Genomic DNA, 20,014 nt, shown 5'->3' with positions numbered 1-20,014 from the left:
GACCAAGGTTCTGCAAATCTTCTCCTGGGGGAACAGCTTGGAGTTTATGGTCATTTTCCTTTCCAGCTTGCTGACTGAAAGACAGGCAGCTGTGATCAGGCATTTTACTGTGTGGCCATAACCGGCCAGGATGCAGAGCCCGGAGTTTCATATGATATTTGTGATTTGCTATGACAAGGACAGACACGGCAACAGACCTCTCCAGACAGTATCCTGCATGGACATGGTGTTCCATGGCCACAATGGGAAGGAGAGAGGGGTGGAGAGTGGTACCGAGCAGTCCCTTCGGTGAGATGAGTAGAAAGAGTTGCACCGATGAAGCCCTTTGGAGGGGCCATGTGGTCCCCAGTGCCTCTCCCATCTCCTCCTCCTCCTCCTCAGGCAGGAGGAGACAGAGTGGCTGCTGCTGCCAATGCGCCAGGATAGAGAGATCTCGGCGCGGGAGGAGATGACGCAAAAGGGAGAGCTCCCCCCAAAAAAGTGTTTCTCCAGGACGAAGATGGCGGCAACTTAGCCCAGGGGCCCAAGATGCCTGTGCCCATCGGGGGCCCCCAGCCAGGCAGTTCCGCCCCGTGCGCCCGGGGACACCGCGCCCGGCGGCAGCAGCGGCGGCAGCCGCAGCCCATTGTCACCAGCAGCAGCGGCGGCGGCCCCGGCAGCCTCCTCCTCCTCTTCCTCTTCCTCCTCCTCCTCTTCAGCATCCTCAGCAGCGCTCCGGGAGCCTTGCAGCAGCGTCTCTCCAGTTAGAGCGGAGGGGGGAGAGAAGAAAGAGGAGACTAAGACAGCGGTGCAGGCATCTGTGCCGCGGCTCGGGGCTGAGGAAGAGGAGCAGTGGCGGCGGCAGGGAGGAAGAAGAGGCGAGGAGCCCTCCCGGAGCCGTCCGTCGGCAGCGGGGGACGCGGCATGCGGTTGTCCGGAGGCAGTGGGCTTTTCTCAGGAGGGAGATGGGGAGCTGCGATCTGACCATGCCTGGGTGAGAGGGGCAAAGGACCAGTCGCGCAGCCCTGCCACCACCAACTATCACCACTACCACCACCACCATCTCCTCTCCCTCCTCCTCTCTCTGCGTTATTGCTCTTATCTTCTCCACGGCACTCCGCGTTGGATGGACTGGGGCTGCTTCTTGTGGTGAGACCAAGGTAGAGCCACCGGCGAAAACCAACATTATCTCAGAGGAAGAAAAAGAAGGAAGAAAGAAAGAAGAGGGAGAAAGAGAGAGGGGGGAGAGTGGAAGAGAGAGAGAGCGAAAGAGCGAGAGAGAGAAGGGAAGGCAGACAAGAAAATCCCCCCAATCTTTTAAGTCAATGCATATTGTGGTGACACTGGCAAAGGAGCCCTCACGGTGGAGTCGGCCAGGGCTGTGCGTTCCCAAAATATGACCAGGGGTGCTTGGATGTGTAGTCGGCAGTATGATGACGGCTTAAAAATCTGGTTCGCACCCCGGGAGAACGAGAAACCCTTCACGGATTCAGAGAGGGCTCAGAAATGGCGACTGTCCCTGGCATCGCTCTTGTTTTTCACGGTCCTGCTCTCTGATCACTTGTGGTTCTGCGCCGAGGCCAAATTCACGGGGACCGGAGAGAAGGAGCAGCCGCCGCCCGAGAAGCCGGAGCCCGCGGAGCCGGAGCTGCTGGCGGGCATGGGGGAGCCGGCGCCCCCCGCGCCCCGGCTCCTCGCCCCCCCCTCGCCCTCCCTCCCGCCCTCCCCCGGCAGCAGCAGTGGCGGCAGCCGCGGCAGCCGCAACAACGGCACCGAGCCCCGGCACGGCAAAGCTGCTTTCCTAGGGAACTCCACCACCAGGCCCCTGGAGACGTGTCCCCCCCCGAGGTCCTCGTCCGGGCAGTGCTTCAGCGTGGGGGACGCGGAGGCGGTGTGCCGGCCGCGCAGGGGGTCGGGGCCGCCGCCGGGCGCGGGGCAGAGCCCGGCACCCGGCTGGGACCTGACGGATTTTTACCTTTCCTTTTGTAATTCCTACACACTTTGGGAGTTGTTTGCCGGGTTGTCCAATCCGGACACTTTGAACTGCAGTCTGGATGTGGTGCTGAGGGGGGAAGGCTCCTGCAGCCAGTGCGTCCAGGCTTACCAGCGCTACGACCAGCACGCTCAGGAGAAATATGAAGAGTTTGAGGTTATGCTCCAGAAATATTTACAGTCGGATGAGTACTCGGTGAAATCGTGTCCTGAGGATTGTAAGGTAGGAGCCCCTGCTGTGTTTCCTGTCCCTGGCTGGCGGGCTGGCGTGCCTCCCTCGGCTTGTTGTGGCTGCCGTGGTCCCTGTTGTGCCTGCTTCGGTCTCTGTCCCTGGCGCCGGCGGCCGCGGTTCGTACGGTGCAGGCGGAGCTGTGGGGTGTATCGGCCGGGATGCCCCCGTTAGCGCGTTGTTAAAAGGGAGGAAGAGAGAGGGGGAAGCTTGGGAAAAAGCAAAAAGAAGTGATCCTCGGTCCTCTGGGAGCGTAGCGCTGGATTTCCCCCTCCTCATGAATATGCGATTGGCTCCGGCTCGGCTGCCGGCTTCCAGCGGGCTCGGATGCGGCTTGGCGGCAGGCAGCGACAGGGGCTGCATGACAATGAGCGGGGCTCGGAGCGGCGGTCGAGGCCGGACTGCCCGACGGTGCTGCCCTGGCCGCCGGCCCTCCGGGCTGTGGGTGGCCGCGGTGCCCCCCAGAACTGGTTTTCCGTCTCCCTCCGGCGGCCAGGGGCACACTCCGGAGGCTCCGGATGGTTCCGTCGGGCGCTTGGCCCCGGGGACGTCGGTGCCCTAGGGCGGCGGAGCGTCGTGGCGCCGGGGCCGCCTCGGGAGCGGAGAGCGGGACCGTGCTTCCAGGCGCTCTGCCAAAATCTGTGGACCTGGGAAAGGCTGGAGGACGAGGGTGTCTGTTTAAGGGCAGCGCGATGAGCCTTGGTTGGGAAGTGATGGTAACAACGTTTTGATAAGACAGAGCTCTTTTCTGGGGTGCCACTGGTGACGGCTCAAAGAGATCCAGAGGTTTTTCTTTTCCTGTGCTAGAAGGCAGAGGGTCCTACTTTGTCTCTACTTTTGCACAAGATTAGTTGGCCTATCTCTCAAGACAGGGCAGAAAAAAGTGTTGTCCTGAGCACCTAAAATAGCTACCGGCATTCTTCTTTCCCCGTTTCAGTACTTATTGAGGTGAATAGTTTCTGCCCTGAACTGGATTATCTCAACTACTGTAGCTCTACACTAACCAGCCTGAACCAAATTCTGCTTTAGCAGTTAAACACAACAGTGCACAGGCATCACTGCTCTGAACAGGAGGCCTAGAGTACCTCTGCACTTTGTAACTTCAGCAGGGCCTTCTCAAATCATTTCATGGTAACAGTCCATGCCTAAAGAATCCCATTCACCAATACGTTAGTGTAATTTTCACGTCTTTGCCACAAAAATCAATCCACAATCCCCCCAGGAGCTGAAATAGCACATTATCTAATTGGATAAAGTAGGAAAGTTGCTATATTTATTTGTTCTTGTTAAACCTGACAAGAATAAGGTAGATTCATCAGTAGTTTTGATTCCACTGTTTTTAGGTTGCAAACTGTGTGTGTACACACTCATTGTATATATACTGTGTACTCAGTTACTGATAATGTAAATCCATTTTATTTCCAGAGTGAATTGGAAAAGTAAAAAAGGGTGTCAAATGTAAATAGATGTCTACTGCTGTAAGGACATCTTTACCATTTCAGTAGCTCTTTAAGTAGAAATTGACCTACTATTCTGTGCTGCCAAACGATCAACATCTACTTGCTTAAAGTGATTTTTTTGTTTCACAGTTTAGTTTGGCTGAACTTTACTGCAAAGTGCGCAGTTGCTCTACAGAATATGAAAGTGTAAAAGATGTTGAAAATGAACAGAACAGTAAGTGTATGCTGTATAATGATTTCCCCTGCAGACACCCAATGAGAAGGAATATTTGTCTAATGATGGGGAAAAAGTTGTTGACATTAAGATGATTGTGTGAAACTTAAATGAGCTAGACAAACACAGTGCCAACGACCTACATCTCTCCAGTTCTGAGTGCCAGACGATATTGCTCTATGTTTTGAGAATTTGGCCGACCAGTCTGTGTTAAAAATGAAAGATATTCCAGCAGGGAAAAGGAAGAAACCCCCAACCAAGGGTGCGACTTAGTGGGTTTTCCCTTTTTCCAGGGAATCTGGTGGGCAGTGCTAGTGCCCAAATAATGCAGGTGCGGAGGGCAGGGGATGAGTCCTCTGGTGCGGGGCTGGGCCGGGCTGGGCCGGGCTGGGCCGGGCCGGGCTGGGCTGGGCTGGGCTGGGCTGGGCTGGGCTATACTGCGCTGAGCGGTGGGCCCGGAGACCGCTGTCCAAGGTGCTGCAAGGCAGCCCAAACAGCCGGGGCCAGGAGGGGAGAAGCCTCTCTCTGCCCCGCGCCCTGACTTGGTGCTTTTGGGTCCCTCTGAAGCCTTTTGATCCGTGCGGGTGGCCGAGAGAGAGAAGCGGATGGCACGTCCAGCTGTCTGATAGCCGTGTGTGTTGGTGTGCTTGTGCGTGGGCTACTCCGAAGAGTGTAGAGGTGAAACTTGAAACTCAGATACTTTGTGACTAATGCGATGTTTTGCTGGGCTTTCTGGTGTTTTATATATTCATTTATAAGACTCAATCAGGAAATTATTATTTTAATGTGTTGGATATTTAGATAATTCTTAGCTTAAGAATCAGACTTGACATCTAGCTATGTGGCTTAGACACATGCTATTGGTTCATGTCATGATTTATGTGGTAAGCTGCTTTTCTTTTAAACAAAATACTGAAAATACTGCCTTTATTCAATAATCATGTATGTAAGCCTTGGCTTAATGCAATGAAAGGCTTGTTAAATAGTATATTTCTATTTAAGATATCTTTAGCATTCTGGGAGGGTGGCCCCATTCACAGAAAAAAAGCTTTTCACCGAGTTCACCAATTATATTAGATGATAAAAATCAATAAAATTTACACTGAATAACACTCAACCTAAAACTTGTAATTGGCTGTTGCTTTCTCCTTCCCCATGTCTCCTCAACACTATCCCCCACCTTTGACACAGTCATTTCTCATAGCAAAGTGTGAAAATTGTGGGGGATTTCTCAGTCCAGCAAGATATGCTTTTCCTGAAAGTACTATTGGTGATAACAAACAGTACATCTCAAAAATGCCTTTGATGCACGAGTCTAAACCTCAGACTTTATCTTTATTCATTTATCTGAAACCAGAAGAAAATGAACTTTACTTTCAAAATATTCCATGTTCCACTACATGTGTCCTGGTCTCTGAAGAATACTTTAAATTAATTGCTTGGTATTACAGAAGTTTGCAGGCAGAAGCTGACTGACTTATCAATTCACATTTAGCTATTCTATGTGGTGACCTTTGGTTTTAATATATAAGTATACTCAGTCTTTTTTTTCTTGCTGTTTTTCCTTTTTTTTTTTAAGAGTGCTGTCCTGTAATTAAGGTCTTACTATTAAACTTGTTATTGAATTACATTGAAGTTTTTTGAAAGTTTTGTAGAAAATGCTGAGAATTTTGCACAATTAGAATATTAGGAAACCCACTTTTTTTGATAGTATCAATGAACATGCATATTCATTTTATATTATTAGAATGTCGGTAGACTTTATGTGTTGTTCAGGAATATCAGTGTTGTCTCAATATAAATGCATCTTCAATTTATTTCTTGGAAACTATCTTTAAAGTCTGATGTCTCTCTATATTGTTTCCTTGTTAAGATAGTCACACAACAGTAGTGGCTAGACAGTAAATATAAGAAAAATATTTGAATGCATTGCATATTCAACTAGATGACATAATAAATTGCTGTAGCTTTATTGAATCACTAAAGTAACGGAGTAACTGAAAGTCTGGATCTACATTTCTGTTTTTCTGTCCTAAATTTAATTTAGATTTTTAAAAAATATTTATGAAATTTTGCTTTTGCATATTATAAATTTGTGATTATATTTGCAGGGATTGCTCTTGACAATATCTATAATTTCTTGATTTCCAGAATATCATTTTTATATGCAGTGTGACACAGTACTGTATTCAGACAATTAACAGAAACCGTATTGGCTTGATGCTGGAAGACAGAGTTCCTCATTAAGACCTGTCAGCCTTCTATCAGGGGAAATACTCAAGTTCTTATTCTTAAGGCAGCAGGCAATTGCTCTGTGGAATAAAAGAAAATTCTGGCTACTTCTGATTAAGAACTGGGTCAAATGACTAAGTAGGACATAAAAATGTAAAGGTTTTTAATTTTTTTTGGTTTTTTTTAGAGATAGAACTTATATCTTTGTGATAAGTATCAGAGGCCAGGGCTTTCTTGGCAAATGTATTTGTTAATGTTTGAACATGACACTAGACATCATTTTTTGATGTAGGTTTCTTTAACCTAGTGAAAGTTGTGAGTGTTTAAAATGTGGTCTTCCCTAGTGCTAATTAAAATATTGAAATGTATAATTCAGGTAATGCATTATAATTAAAATAACATTAAAATAATTCAGTTTCCTTCCTAGAATATCAAAGGAGAAAAATAAAAAATACCAACTCTTTTTATATCAATATTGTTAAAAGCAAACTTTGGCTGACATCCTAGGTACTTAACACATATACATAGATTTTTGTTTTTCAGAAATTAAATATAATTTGATAATTTATGATTTGAGGTTTATGATACTGGTATGTATATGATATGATATATATATGATATTGAGTTATAGCTATTTATAGTTATTATAGTTATTATGGCTGAGTTATAATACTTAGTTGAAAAACATGCATATCAATAAAGGGTTTCATCATTAAACATAGATAGTGTAGCTGATAGGAATATACAGTTAGTATTTCTGTTACTGAAGAATTTTTTTTTGATCAAAGAGCTGTGTTCAACCACTTTTATTTGAGTAAGAGGATGATTGAAAGTTATTTAAAACAATTAAAATCACATTTCTTTTTAGGTGTTATCTGGAAATATCAAAGCTTATATGAATCATTACTTTTCCAAGAACTTTTTCCTAAACAGCATATGTAGTCTAATTAGGTTTTGATTTAAACTCTCAGCTAAGCTGGCAGAAAAGAGCAGATGAGAAATATGAAACTGAAAGCTCGAATGATAAAAGAACCCTTCTGTTACAAAAGGTTACACAGACCAGCATCTGCCACAAAGTTAGATATTTCAGTGTCACATCTTAATCACATATTTCTGCTATGTGCAAGAGTGATACCTAAGCTAATCAGAAGAAACTCTTACAAATTAAACCTTGAAGATCTGCACTGATAATCTAGTATAAAAAGGAAAAAACCCATTAATTACTGAACTAAGGCCTTTTCAGAATCTTTTGAAATTTAAATCTTTATTTTAAAGCTCTCTTTAAAATGATTACTATGCTGAATTTAAACAAGCTTAAGTGTTTAAAGAAATAAACATTATTTAAATAGTATAAAATATATAAATTAAAATTTATAAATTATGTAAATTACGTAAACATAAATAATATTTAAATGTTTATACTTTTTAAAATTTTGTTTTAAAATACTGTGAAACTAATGTGACTGTATAAATTGATGTTTGCACAATTTGATGTTTTTTGATTTTATTTGGTCAGCTGATTTTTTAAAAAAGTAGAAGCTGAATTATTCTTCAAAACTAATTTAAGACAAATATATGGATGAATTTAGTATAACTCTTCTTGTAATACTGCACTGATATAATAAAGGGAGTTACACTGACTGTGTGCTAATGGATTTGTATTTTTACCTAAAATCCTGATTCGGCAGTATGTTTCAGTCTCCAGTTTTGAGCCAGATGAATGGTACTGCACTCAGGGAGAACTGTGCACATGCTTGTGGTCATTCAATTGCTTAACTGCTCTGCTGAATCAGGATCAGATCTCTTCACTCCTAAAATTCCCCAGGGTGTTCTTTCCAAGTGTTTTAATCCCACTTAACTTTTTGAAAGTTTACATCTAGTTGATCATCTAGATACTTATCCCATCCATAATGTCAATGGGTACGTCATTCCTGATTTAGGAAAAAAAGGACTGTGGATGACTGGCACAGAGTAGTTGAAGTGGATTCTACCCCAGTTCAGCAGCCACCATTTAATGTTTCATGGTGTTAACGTCACATAGGTATGGATGTCATGGCTCTGACCTCAATTTTACTGGGTTCACTTATTCTCTTTACATCAAGCAGTATGCTTCACATGTACCTTACAGAGACTGTGACAATCATACTTCATTTCGTGTTCTTCTAGGAAAAGTAATCAAAATGCAAATTATAGTTCTATCACTTATCCTGCCTAAAAATCATTTGGTCTATACTTAGTAATTTATCACTTCAGTCTTGCACTAAGATCCATAATGTATTTAGATCTGTGAATTGCCTAAAAGGGAGAAAGTAACTTAGAAGCTGAATTCTTAAATATTACTTTTTGGTAAGTATCAGTCATAATGCCCCAGAAGATAGAAAAATAAAATAATCCATCTGATAAAAACAACAACAAAAAAGTAGATATCCATTATGGACATCCACACAAAATATTAAAGCTCAGACTCTCTTTGTAGTCAGTGGAGATACATAAGCAATTTTAGAGTCTGAGTCAGTTCACAATAAAGTGGACATCTAAAATAGGTCAGGTGGATTATGCCCTAAAAGTACCTATTTTCTGTCCATTTTCTCTAAAGAGGACATACTGTCATTTTATCTCAAATACACACACCTCCACCCACTGTTGACCTCAAAAGTCATATTAGATGAATCCTCAAAAGAGGTAGAAAAATTAATGTTTTGGTAGAAAAATTAAGTTTGGAGGAAATTATGTTCATATGCAAAATTTAATTGTGAGAAAGTTTGTAAAATCCCACTACTTGTGCTGTGCCACACCAGCCTAGTGAAATCACAAGGCTCTTTCACTATTCTGTTGCTGAAGACTGTGTGAGCTATGCAAGCTACTTCTTAGGGATGAGAATAGGAAAGTGTCTTGTATGACATAACTGTATTTTTATGACTTTTTTTTTTAAGAGAGGGGAGACCAAGAGTTTCTACATATGGCTCCTCTGGTTTTTATTTCTGTTAAGAAACCAGACAATAACAATTGTAGGTCATCTTCTTAATAGACAATGTTGCAGGTAGATCTACTAGAGATTGTTTCTCTTATTCTCCCTTCTACCTGTAGAAGGAGGATGGATTTCTTTTTCTTTGTGTTGGAGGTGTCTATATATGTAAGAATTCCTATACATTTCATTTTCTTCCCTTAGTCCAAATCAGAGGGAATTCCTAAGACTCCCTCAAGAAGCACATAGACATTTATGCCACTTTACTACAATAACTATACTTTACTTTTCTATGTACTTTTCACTGTACTTTTCTCTTGTCAGAACTGTATAGCAAACATCTCTAAGTGAGAATGTGTGTGAGCTTGATTCACTTTAAACATCAATCAGTTAGATGAATACGAATGTAGTGAGGCACTGGAGATATGTTCTGGCCTGTAGAGAGATTTAATTAATTTGAAGATATGTTAAAAGAATAAAGACCAAATTTATTTTTGGATTCGTGGTCTGACCATGTTTGCAAACGGGGTAGATATATGAAATATGTAAATTGCTTCTTTAGAACATGCACATTGAAGAGCTGTACCTAATGGGCTCCCAGTCCATTATGACAAAAAGGACAGGGCATGAGGTAAGTGGCTTTGAAGGGAAGTAGATTAACACTTAATATTCTCCCACCCATCATCTCATCTCTTTCATCCAACTGATGGGCGTGTCGAAACCTGTGTTTGAAATGACATCGTTATGGAAGAACCTGGTATGACCCTTTGAAACACTGGTTGAATGCAACCAAATTTTTGGGACGAATGGTGATAATATGCCAAAGTGAAAAACTTCAGCAGTTATATGTGGGTATTTTGGTCCTTTGAAGTGTATTGGAGAACCTGATAGGGATGCTCGCCTTTCATATACGTTGCTCTTGAGAGTTCATTCAGAGGTTTCACCTTTAGAAGAAAACTTTGTGATTAAAATCAGTAGTGAAGATGATCTGAAGTTACCAACAGCATGTTTGGGTCTAGGTCTTTAGAAATTCTGCTGCATTTTGGAACTCATTGTGGATGTTTTAAATTACGCCAGTTAAATTAAAGGGAAATGGTAGATGAGCGACTACAAAAAATTTTAATTTTTGGGGTATGACATTGACATTTTTTTTTATTTTTTTTTTTTTTTGTGTTACAATTTAGGTAATTTAATTAGTTAAACCATTATATTTTCAAATATATCCATTCTAAAATTTTTAAAAGGAAAACGATTGTATTATGTTTGCATTTTAGAATGTGCTATATATTGCAGTATTTAGGAGACATTTTCCATGGAGAAAGCATGATATCTAGAGTGCTTTTTAAATGCATTTTTAATTCTTGTTGATCCTCTGCATGTTAGATGAGATGTTGCCTTCAATTTGCCTGAAAACTTATGTAAATGGTGTCTTGGGCCTGTCAACAGACTTAATCTCTGTAAAACATCAAAATGAAGTATCTTTATTACATATTAAAGATATTAGCAATCCAGAACCAGAGGACATTCTTTATTAAAGGGATGGGAAAAAGATATTTAGAAAAAATATTTTTCGCATTTTATTCACTCTTTGAGGAGAATAAGAGAGTTTCCAGAGTTTGCTGACTGATGATTTACTGATCATTGCTCTATATTGGCTAGCTTGCTCTCTGTATTTGAGGGGTTACACTCACAGGTTATTCTCAGAAAAATTAATTTTGTATGAGATGTATTAATTTAGATAAATACTTGGATTTAAAGGAAGAACTCGAGCAACTCTTAAATAGTTCAAAATCTATATTAAGTTAATTACATATCTTAGAGATTTCTGTGTGTAGCAATAGACAACTAAATGTAAGATGAGAAATATAAAAATTTATTCATGTATGCTCATTCTTCATGAGAAACTGTACAGACAGAAGTTCTTTTTCTAGTGTGAAAATTATATTCTTAACTCATATTAGTTGATTTGTTGTGCTTATGAGTCAAGAAAATACAATTTTTTACTAGTATAACTTCATTATTTAGAGAGGTATCTTTATCACTGTTAAAGTTATATTTTCAAAGGCACTAAAAAGATATCTGTTGAGACAAATGTTTGTATTTGTATATGTGCACATTAGATTAAAAAAATAGATGCTCCTTAAAGTAAAACCCAGCTTGTAGAAGAACAACAAAAAATAGCAAATGAAAAATCCAATTTGTTTTTATTTGGAATAAATAATACAAGTATATATACTTAAAAACATATCTACAAAAATTACATGAAAATTTCCCATGAATACTCTTAACATTGCCTTCACATATATTTGTTGAAATCGGATTTCTGGATAGAAGGGCTTCAGGGTAATGAAAACTTCAGAGTTGGAAGTAAAATTTCTTCTGTATTGAAAGACTTGCAACTGACTTTTAAAGAAAAAGAACACATTGTGGTGAAATCTGGTATAGCACATCTCACATGAAAGGTAAATTATTTTTAAAATATGAAAGAACTATAAATTCCAGTGTATATTATAAAAAAGATAAAAATCAAATTACATGTCAGTTGTAATCATTTTAATAAAAACTTCTACAAATTATCCCAAATCCACGCTTTGATAAAGATTAAAATCTCTAAAAGATTTGAAGAGAAATAATACTGTAACATCTATTTAGAATACAGATCATTTGTAAACTCCTTAAGCAAGTTTCTGGTGATTTTGCAGTGGGATATGTCTGTACTGATTCCAGCCATGTTAAAGTCAGGCAAATAGTGTAATCAGTGCAAAAAGATCCATGTTGTCAGAGTCTCATTTACTGGCCTTTTTATTATTTGACAAAATATCCCAAATGCATCTATTTTGGAACATTTCAAATTTTATGCCTCTTAAGGTATAAACCCATCCTTTCATGTTTTTCCTTTCACTCTGTGTTCAAGCTGTTAATGCTGTAGTACGTTACTTTAACGAGAGACTGGGCAGTTTTTATTAGAAGAAATTTTTTTTTGCAGAAGGGAACAAGTATGGGAAGCTCCCAGCATCCTGTGCATGGGGATGTCCTGGCACATGCTGCCAGCCAGGAACATAGAAGCTCTGCCCTGGACCAGTGCCAGGGCTGAGAGATATATGGGCATTAGATTCCACTGGCTTGAGGCTCTGCACTTAAAAAAAGGAAGCAAGTCAAAAACATAGCCAAGGTCCCGTGGGATGGCTTTTAAAATTCTTCGTGCATTCAAAGGTGAGACGTTCATTTCCAGTCCTGTTCTGCTGTAGAGTTAAAATCTTAAAGTAATATTTCTGCAGAGAACCTGACAGAACTTGGACCACTATTATGAAGAAGAAGGAGTTTCTGAACGAGATACATTTGACATATTACCCGAATTATTTTAGAAACAGAATTAATTTTTTTATTTTTACATTTTTTTCATTTATGCTTTCTGATAGTTGGGGAAATGACTGCTATTATAAGCTGAGTTTAGCTAACAAGATATAGCATAGCACAGGAGTTCAGGAAATGAGGCTTGCTGTTTTATATCCCAATTCAGTTAGAAGTGCATTACGATTTCTTTTGTCTCTATTTAAATCTTATAAATATACATTTTTATGCAACCTCACTATATTAATGAAATGAAATCATTACTATAGCACTAGTTTTTCAAAATCTGGGTACTGAGATTGATTCCTGGGACATGACTCAAGTAAATGTACTCTGTAATAATAGATGTGAATTTAAAAGATTGTTTTATTTTCATTTGTAAATATGGACCAATTTTCTTTAGTCAGTAATCTACGGTGACAAAAACCAGGACTAACTCCATTGAAATCAATGGCTTTACTTAAATGTAATACTGTTTTGAGAGAAGGAGACACATTATTTGCTTTAAAACTCAAATGTATGAATTCAGAGGGACAGATTTGACTCAGACTAATTTGTTTTACAAACCTTGCTACAAAAAACAATATGCAGAGTGCTTTAAAAGCTGTTTTCCTTGTCTTTGGCTGACATGATGAATTTGTTATTGTTGTTAGATTAATGATTTTTTTCCCTTTTCTTTGTTTTTGTACAAGGTCTTGATTGTATTCTCTTATTCTTTTGATTTTTCAGGCAGTACTGTAGAAAAATATTATAAGCTTAACTTGTTCAGCTATCCAGGGAGGGGAAAACCTTGAAGAGAACAAAGGAAAATTAATTTGCCTTTTCCAGCCAAGAGTGTACGTCATCCACAGGGTTAAAAGGAGAGATGCTGATTAGTAGTATTGCTAGTTTAAATCCAGAGAAGCTGCTTTGATTGCTGTAAAGACACTCTGTATTTATGTTGGCATAAATACAGTTAAATTTTAGCATAAGTTGAAGAATTGATAAGGTAATGGAAGTTTTGCTCTGTGGTACATTACAACACTTATAAAAAAGGCAGTCATTTTAACAATGACTCATCTGAAATAAAAATTACAGGTATTATACACACATATGTATGTGTGTATCTATCTATCTATCTATCTATCTAGATATATCTATATATCTGTATATGTCTTAGAGGAGGTGGCACAAGATATTATTGAAATTGGATCAAGCATCCTGGAGAGGCTAGGACAGTCCTGAAGTAGAGTCCTTTGGAAATCTGAAATGTCATGGATTATGCAAAATTAAGAAATAGTTTAGGAAGTACAGGAAAATGTAACAATTTTTAATAAATGGTCCTTTAATTTTTCAGTCACTGATTTGTTTTTTTTTTTCTGACTGATCTAGAAGTGTAAGTTACTTAGGGTGTTTTCTTTCTTTCATCAATACTTCAGAAAATCTCCACAGAAAAAGTAGAATACACAAGCATCAATTTCTAAGATGTCATAGCCAGGATATACACTAACCCTGTCTTACACTGGTCTTTGCAGCTCATTTGTAGAAACCCTTTGTAAGTTTAAACTGAAAATTGGATCACTGCTTGGTACAAACCCACCTAAAACTCCATGTGTCTCTGTTATCTAGTATTAACCGATAATGGAAGAAGTTACCTTAATGTTCTATTTTCTTAAGTAGAATATTTTAGATTATTTTTATTTCTGCTTCTTTATTTGCACATCACAATGAAGTTTATTTTTTGTTTATGTTTGGGTTTTTTTAAGGCTAGAATATTTTGATTGCTGTAATTATCTGGGAGATCGGGTTCATATTACTCTTGTATAATGTGATTTTTATATTTTTTCTGAAATATTTTAAGAGACAGAATGATGTTAGCTGGTGCAATATATAAGCATGAATTACGGTGACTTCACAAATATTTATTTTTTTATATTATGTTTGTATTATTATGTATATTTAAAGAAAATATATATTTTTTACATATTTTTCTGTAGTTTCCTTTGTAATTTTTAATTGCTGAAAAAACAGTAAGGTTTTTATATAGACCTGATTTGAAGAGAGGCAATATTTCAGATGGAAGAGATCTTTTTCTCCTTTTTTAGCTGTTTAGATCTGCAGGAGGGGGAGATATTATGTTTTGCAGCCTGGAGGAAATATTTAAATCTTTTATTTTTACCAAAATCATGACTGACAAGGAAGATCAGTAGCTCATAGGGAGGAATAAGATAACTGTGAATATCAATAAGCTTTTGTTTTGGGATTCCTCTAAAATTGTGATCCTGGGTACAGGATAAAATATATACAAATAGAATGACGTTTGAAATGATTTTATGATATGTTTGAAAGAGAAGCAAAAGACCTGAAATTCTTCAGTGGTTTTTTTTTCTCCTGCAAGTAATGGCACTATTGGGGTACTCAAATATTACAGTAATTCAGCAGTGCAGGGGCCCATAACATGTAGGTGCACCATGAGGTGCACCTGTTATGTGGCTCAAAGGGCTGGTCCTGCTTCAAACTCTGTTCTTCACTTCACGTCTTAATAGAGTTAAAAGGCAACTACTTATTTCTTGCAGAATCTGTGCACAGTCGGGAAGCTCACAAATCTCAAGTGCTTGAGCTGTGTACAGACAGCTGCCCTCAGGCTGTGTCTCCATTAGCATTTCAGTTCAGGTCAGGGGTGTGCTTTTGAAACAAACCTTCCACTCACTCCCACTGCCACTCTTACTGCATCTTGATTCACCACACAAACAGGGTTGCTTTCTGCTGAAAGCAAAGGTAAACGAATGCCCCAGAAGTGCTCCTAAATTGAGTTGCAGGCAGTAAGGGACATGCAGCCTAAAGACCTAGGGCTAGCCCGAAGTAAAACTGCTGAAACACACATTATGTGGATGCCAGGCTCTCAGCACTGTTTCAGTTTACAGACTGTGTCTACAGAGCCACACTCCTTGTTAATATTCACATAAGTATAGTTAAAAAGACTGAAATTCAAACTGGAGATAATTCCCAGAGTATCTCAGCAATTTCTTCAGGACTGCAGCGCAAGCTCAAGGCCCTGAGCCAAATCTCTGAAATGATTTACTTCACCTGGTGTATAGAATCATGGCATTAGTGATAATCTATTATCCTTTATTAATTTTTTTTTAAATTTTTGTTTAACTTCTGCTGGCATGCCTATGGAGGTGATGCAGAGTTTTGCTCTATGCCTTCCCTGCAGCTGCCAAGCCTCAGTGCAGCAGAACCACTGCAGCTTTGTGCATTTTGGACTCTCGGGGCTGCCTCTGTCCTCACCATGGAATTCACAGCACCTTCCCAACACACGGACATAAGGCTGAACAGAACTGTCTGTGAGTGCCTCTTTATAGCAACTCTGGAGTTTTTGGTTTCAGAATGGTGCAAAAATATCTAAAGAATCATGAAAATGAAAAATTTGTGTGAGGGAAATCAGCAGCAGTGAAAGAAGTCTGATCTGTCTTAAAAAAATACTGGCCTCACTATCTCCTAACTTATTTTCTTGTTTCCTGATAGAAGAAAAAAAAGAGTTCAGTCTAAATTTTAGATAGTCACTGAACTGTCAAACAGATATGCAGGAAAGCATAAGCAACTGATTTTCTTTTTTAATTATTTCAATTTCTATATACCTGTGCAGACTTCATTTGATTTTTTCAGCATAGAGGACAAAACTGTCTCTACAGTATGGATTGATATTATTTTTCTTCACGGAGTAAAGCTTTTTTCCTTGAGTGATTAGAAAGTGATGCTTAGTTCTCTACAAAATATGACACTGGAAGAATATTGACATGCTGATAGAATATTTGCTGTTACTATGGGGAACTACTACTATTATTTAGGTATTTTTTATTGCAATACTCCCAGTACTTAGAGGTGGTCATTGTTTTTGAACCCTGAGAATTCATGTCACGTTGTGAGTTGTTTTTAAGTAAATTTACTGCAATTCTAGGAAGAAAATCAGTTCTTCTAGAGGTTATATTCCAATCATAACAATATTCCTGAAGATCTGTGGGGTTTAATGCTTTTAGCCTTTGGTACACCAGGAAGTTTTCTTACCTTTTCCCCAACTTTAAACCTGAGTAGGAATAAAAAGAGACAAGAAAGGAGATACATTGGCCTAGCAAAAATGGCTAAAGAAATAATTTGCTGAAATAGTATCAGTGTGTGTGATTGATCAAAACATAAGTGGAAGACCTGCCAGATGATCAGCACTTTCTGCACCACCAGATGCTACTGAGGTGACCGGGAAGTGCAAGGGAGACCAAGCAGCAGAGACATTGTCCTGCCAGCAGGAAAAACAATCAGAATGGCAGATAGCCAAAACTGCAGATGTTTAACTTAGATCATCGTAAGAGTAGATAGACAATATATTCATATAAGGCTTCTATTGGATGTATCTCAGATTATACTCATGTTCCTTTATCCTGAAGCCTGAAGGAGCTGATCCTGAAGAATCACAAAACTGAAGAGAGTATGTTTTTGCTAAGCAGGGTATAGGAACTGACATATTATGCTGCTCAGTGATCTACTTAGTGTCTTGTCCTACCTCTGGGAATAAGATTGGGAGGTAAAATGAATGCTACGACAGACCAGAAAATTGTTTGTCAGTTTGCAAAGTTTCTTCTTAATTCATATTAGGCAGTAGTCAATTTATCATGCTTATAACTCAACAAAATACTTTTCTATATTCTTTTCTATTAGTATAATTTCGTACACGAAGGGATATTTTATTGTTAGAGATAAATTGTTAGAGATAAATTTAATTTTCAACGGTGCTTAGAACAGTGTTCAAAATCTAATTTTTCTCTCACTCATATTTTTCATCAAAATATGGTTCTTTCTATGTTTTGTGCATTAGTTCTCTTGGTTCTTTGTAATAATTAAGTTAGGATCTCTGTTCCTATAGTTCTTACTAATTTTTCTTTGTATAGTTCCTGTAGAATTTTCTTTTTCTGATGTTTAAAGGCAAATTGTTAGATTGAAATGGAGAAGGGTGGAAGAATATGATTACATTTATGTGAATTATATTAAAGGGATATAGCCAAAGCAGGAATCAAAATCAGGAAAATATAATTTTGAATATACTGAAATACCAGTTGAGAGATATGTTTGTTATATACCCCTTGCACATAGAGTTTTTGGGCTGTATTAGTGGTTACTGACTGATAAAGGCATTTAACTGCAGTTTCTTGCACAGTAGAGAAGGATTTTGTGTGTTGTCCATAGAAATGAAAACGTCTGTACATCTGCTGTAACACAAGAGTTTCCTACAGCTCTGACCATTACAATGTAGACGTTATCCATGATTATTGGTAAAAAGCATGCATGTATCAAGTCCTTGTGCATTAAGCTTTCCCTATTAGCAGTTTCTCATAGGCACAGTTTCACATGTTACTCTTACTTTAACACACTAAGGGACGTTTTTACACAGCACACTTTGGTTTGATGCCACCAGGGTTGTACTAAATACAGTTCCAATTCGTGCCCACCAGTGGTAAAGATGTCAATTTAAAATACTTCTTAGGATGTAGCTATACTTTTCACTTTACTGTTTACTACTACTTTGCCTTTTCTCTTTCCCCCTCCTTAAGCTCTTTACAAACCAACCTCTCCTGATACTTTTGACTGTGGGTCTTTGATGCAGTAATATACTGTACTAAGAAGAACAGTTTTCTGAAAGGGGAAATGAAATATGAGTAACCGTGACAGAAGAGTTGCAACTGAAAAGAGTGGCTTATGATGTGTAGAAGTTGCAATAAGAATAAGCTGTGTGCCCATAAAACAGAAGAGCAAAACTAGCTTGATTTTTCATTTACTGTTTGTATTGGTTTGATTCTGGCTTACTGTACAGAACAGAGTACTGTGAAGAACTTTTATGTATAAATACACAGAAAAATCAAAGTCCTTCATTAAAACGATGTTACCTTTAGACTTGGCAACATCAGTTATGAAGTTCTGTATCTTTGGTTTAAATAATAATAAAAAAATTGTTTGTTTAAATTTTCAGTTTGCTGAATTCCTCATTTGTTTTATGAAAAGAGTTAAGCAATTATTTAATTTACTATATTCACGATTTACATTTACTTATTCATTATATCTTTTTAAACTCTTCCTTTGGGGGTGCCAGGCTTCCCTCCTAAATAAATAACTCTCAGCCTTTGTAGCCTTTATAACAGTATTCTTCCCTTTTTTTGTTCTTTCTCAACAATGTTTTTATTTTAGATTGTGGCTCATCCCAGAGGTAAATTTTGATTATCTGTGTATATCAAGAGGTTTTTCCCACCCTTCAGTGGTCATACTGAGTTTTTAATTCAAAATTAAGTGTTTCATATGGTTCTTTCTCCTATGCTTCTATTAGGCTTGGCAGTGCTGTGTTCCATCTGCCATTGTTTCCCCTTTCACTGAGTTCTTTTAAGGAACCCAAAAACTCCTTGGCCCACTTTGGCCTTGATCAATCTAAGACTTGTTGTGTCCCTTGTAAACATATCCATCTTATTGTTAATCCAATTTCCAGATGATTAATAAGTAGATTAAACACTCTCATCCTGTGTAGAGAACCTGAGGGTACCCTGCTGTTAACCTTTAGCCACATGGAGCAGTGGCCACTAATAAATGTATTCTGTTTCTGTGTTCTCATTTTTGTAGCTGGTTTCTAATCAATGACAATGCTTTACTTCTCATCCTGTGATTACTTAGTTTCTTTAATAGCCTTTTTTGAGAAGCATTCTCAAAGGCTCTTTTTAAGTCCAGAAAACTTGTATCAGCCAGTTCTTTCTTATCTGCTATTAGTTAACATGACAGAAGAATATTAATAGGTTAAGGAGATGTACTAGGCATTAAGGCTTCTAACTTTAATCCACGTATTTAACACTTTTGTTTTTAATTGGTTCCTCAATTATTAGTGCACTAATAGGTGTGTGAAGCTGAATTTTTTCTCAGTTTCTCTCAGTAATTACAGGAAGATGACTCTTGTCCTGCGTGGTTCAGTATACGAACTGTTTTCAATGTGAAACTGCATAACTGTGGATTTCTTTTCATTAATCTTAAATTGCTTTGGGACCCTTGAATAAACAGCATCTCATTCTTGAGATACATTCATCTTTTACTTATTGATTTGTTCCAGCCATTCCTCTTACAATATCTGAATCATCAAAAGCTCCTTGTCTTAACTTGGAAATGCTGGTATCTCCTTGGTTCGCTGAGACAAAAAGTGATGTAAAAAATAATTGCTTTCTCTTCTATATACTTATCATGTTCATTTTCTCCTTTAATTTCTTGGGGGGGGGGGGAATTCATGGTGTCTCTTGGTCATATTTTTTCTACCTAGTTACTCCATATATTCTCATTTAGCCACCCCACTTCCCTATTCAGATGTACTTGTCATTATTAATGCATCTTGAAGACCGTGTTTTGTGCCAGGTGCACTGGAAAATCCACAGATAGCTTACATGTTGCAGTCCCAAAAGTAACCAGAATCTTCCATGTTCAAAGATTTGATTGGGTTGAAGCATAATTTATTTATTTTATTTTTATTTTTAGCTCTACTACCTGGAAGGGAGAGTAACATGTTTTTCTCAAAGAAAAGGTGCAGAAATGGAGCT

The 20,014-nt window shown here is 38.7% G+C and overlaps 1 protein-coding gene across 1 annotated transcript in view; it reads left to right on the top strand.

Annotated features, from left to right (window-relative positions):
- The first annotated feature begins 406 nt into the window (after positions 1–406).
- Positions 407–20,014, top strand: part of NALF1 (NALCN channel auxiliary factor 1) — a 457,870-nt gene continuing 438,262 nt past the window's right edge. Inside the window, exon 1 of the mRNA XM_064646133.1 lies at positions 407–2,194. Coding sequence (XP_064502203.1) covers positions 1,376–2,194 — 819 coding nt within the window. The 5' untranslated portion in view covers positions 407–1,375. The remainder of the gene's footprint in view (positions 2,195–20,014) is intronic.

Source organism: Pseudopipra pipra, chromosome 2 (assembly GCF_036250125.1).
Source record: "Pseudopipra pipra isolate bDixPip1 chromosome 2, bDixPip1.hap1, whole genome shotgun sequence".
Lineage (NCBI taxonomy): Eukaryota > Metazoa > Chordata > Aves > Passeriformes > Pipridae > Pseudopipra > Pseudopipra pipra.
This window is presented reverse-complemented; position numbering and strand designations above follow the sequence as displayed.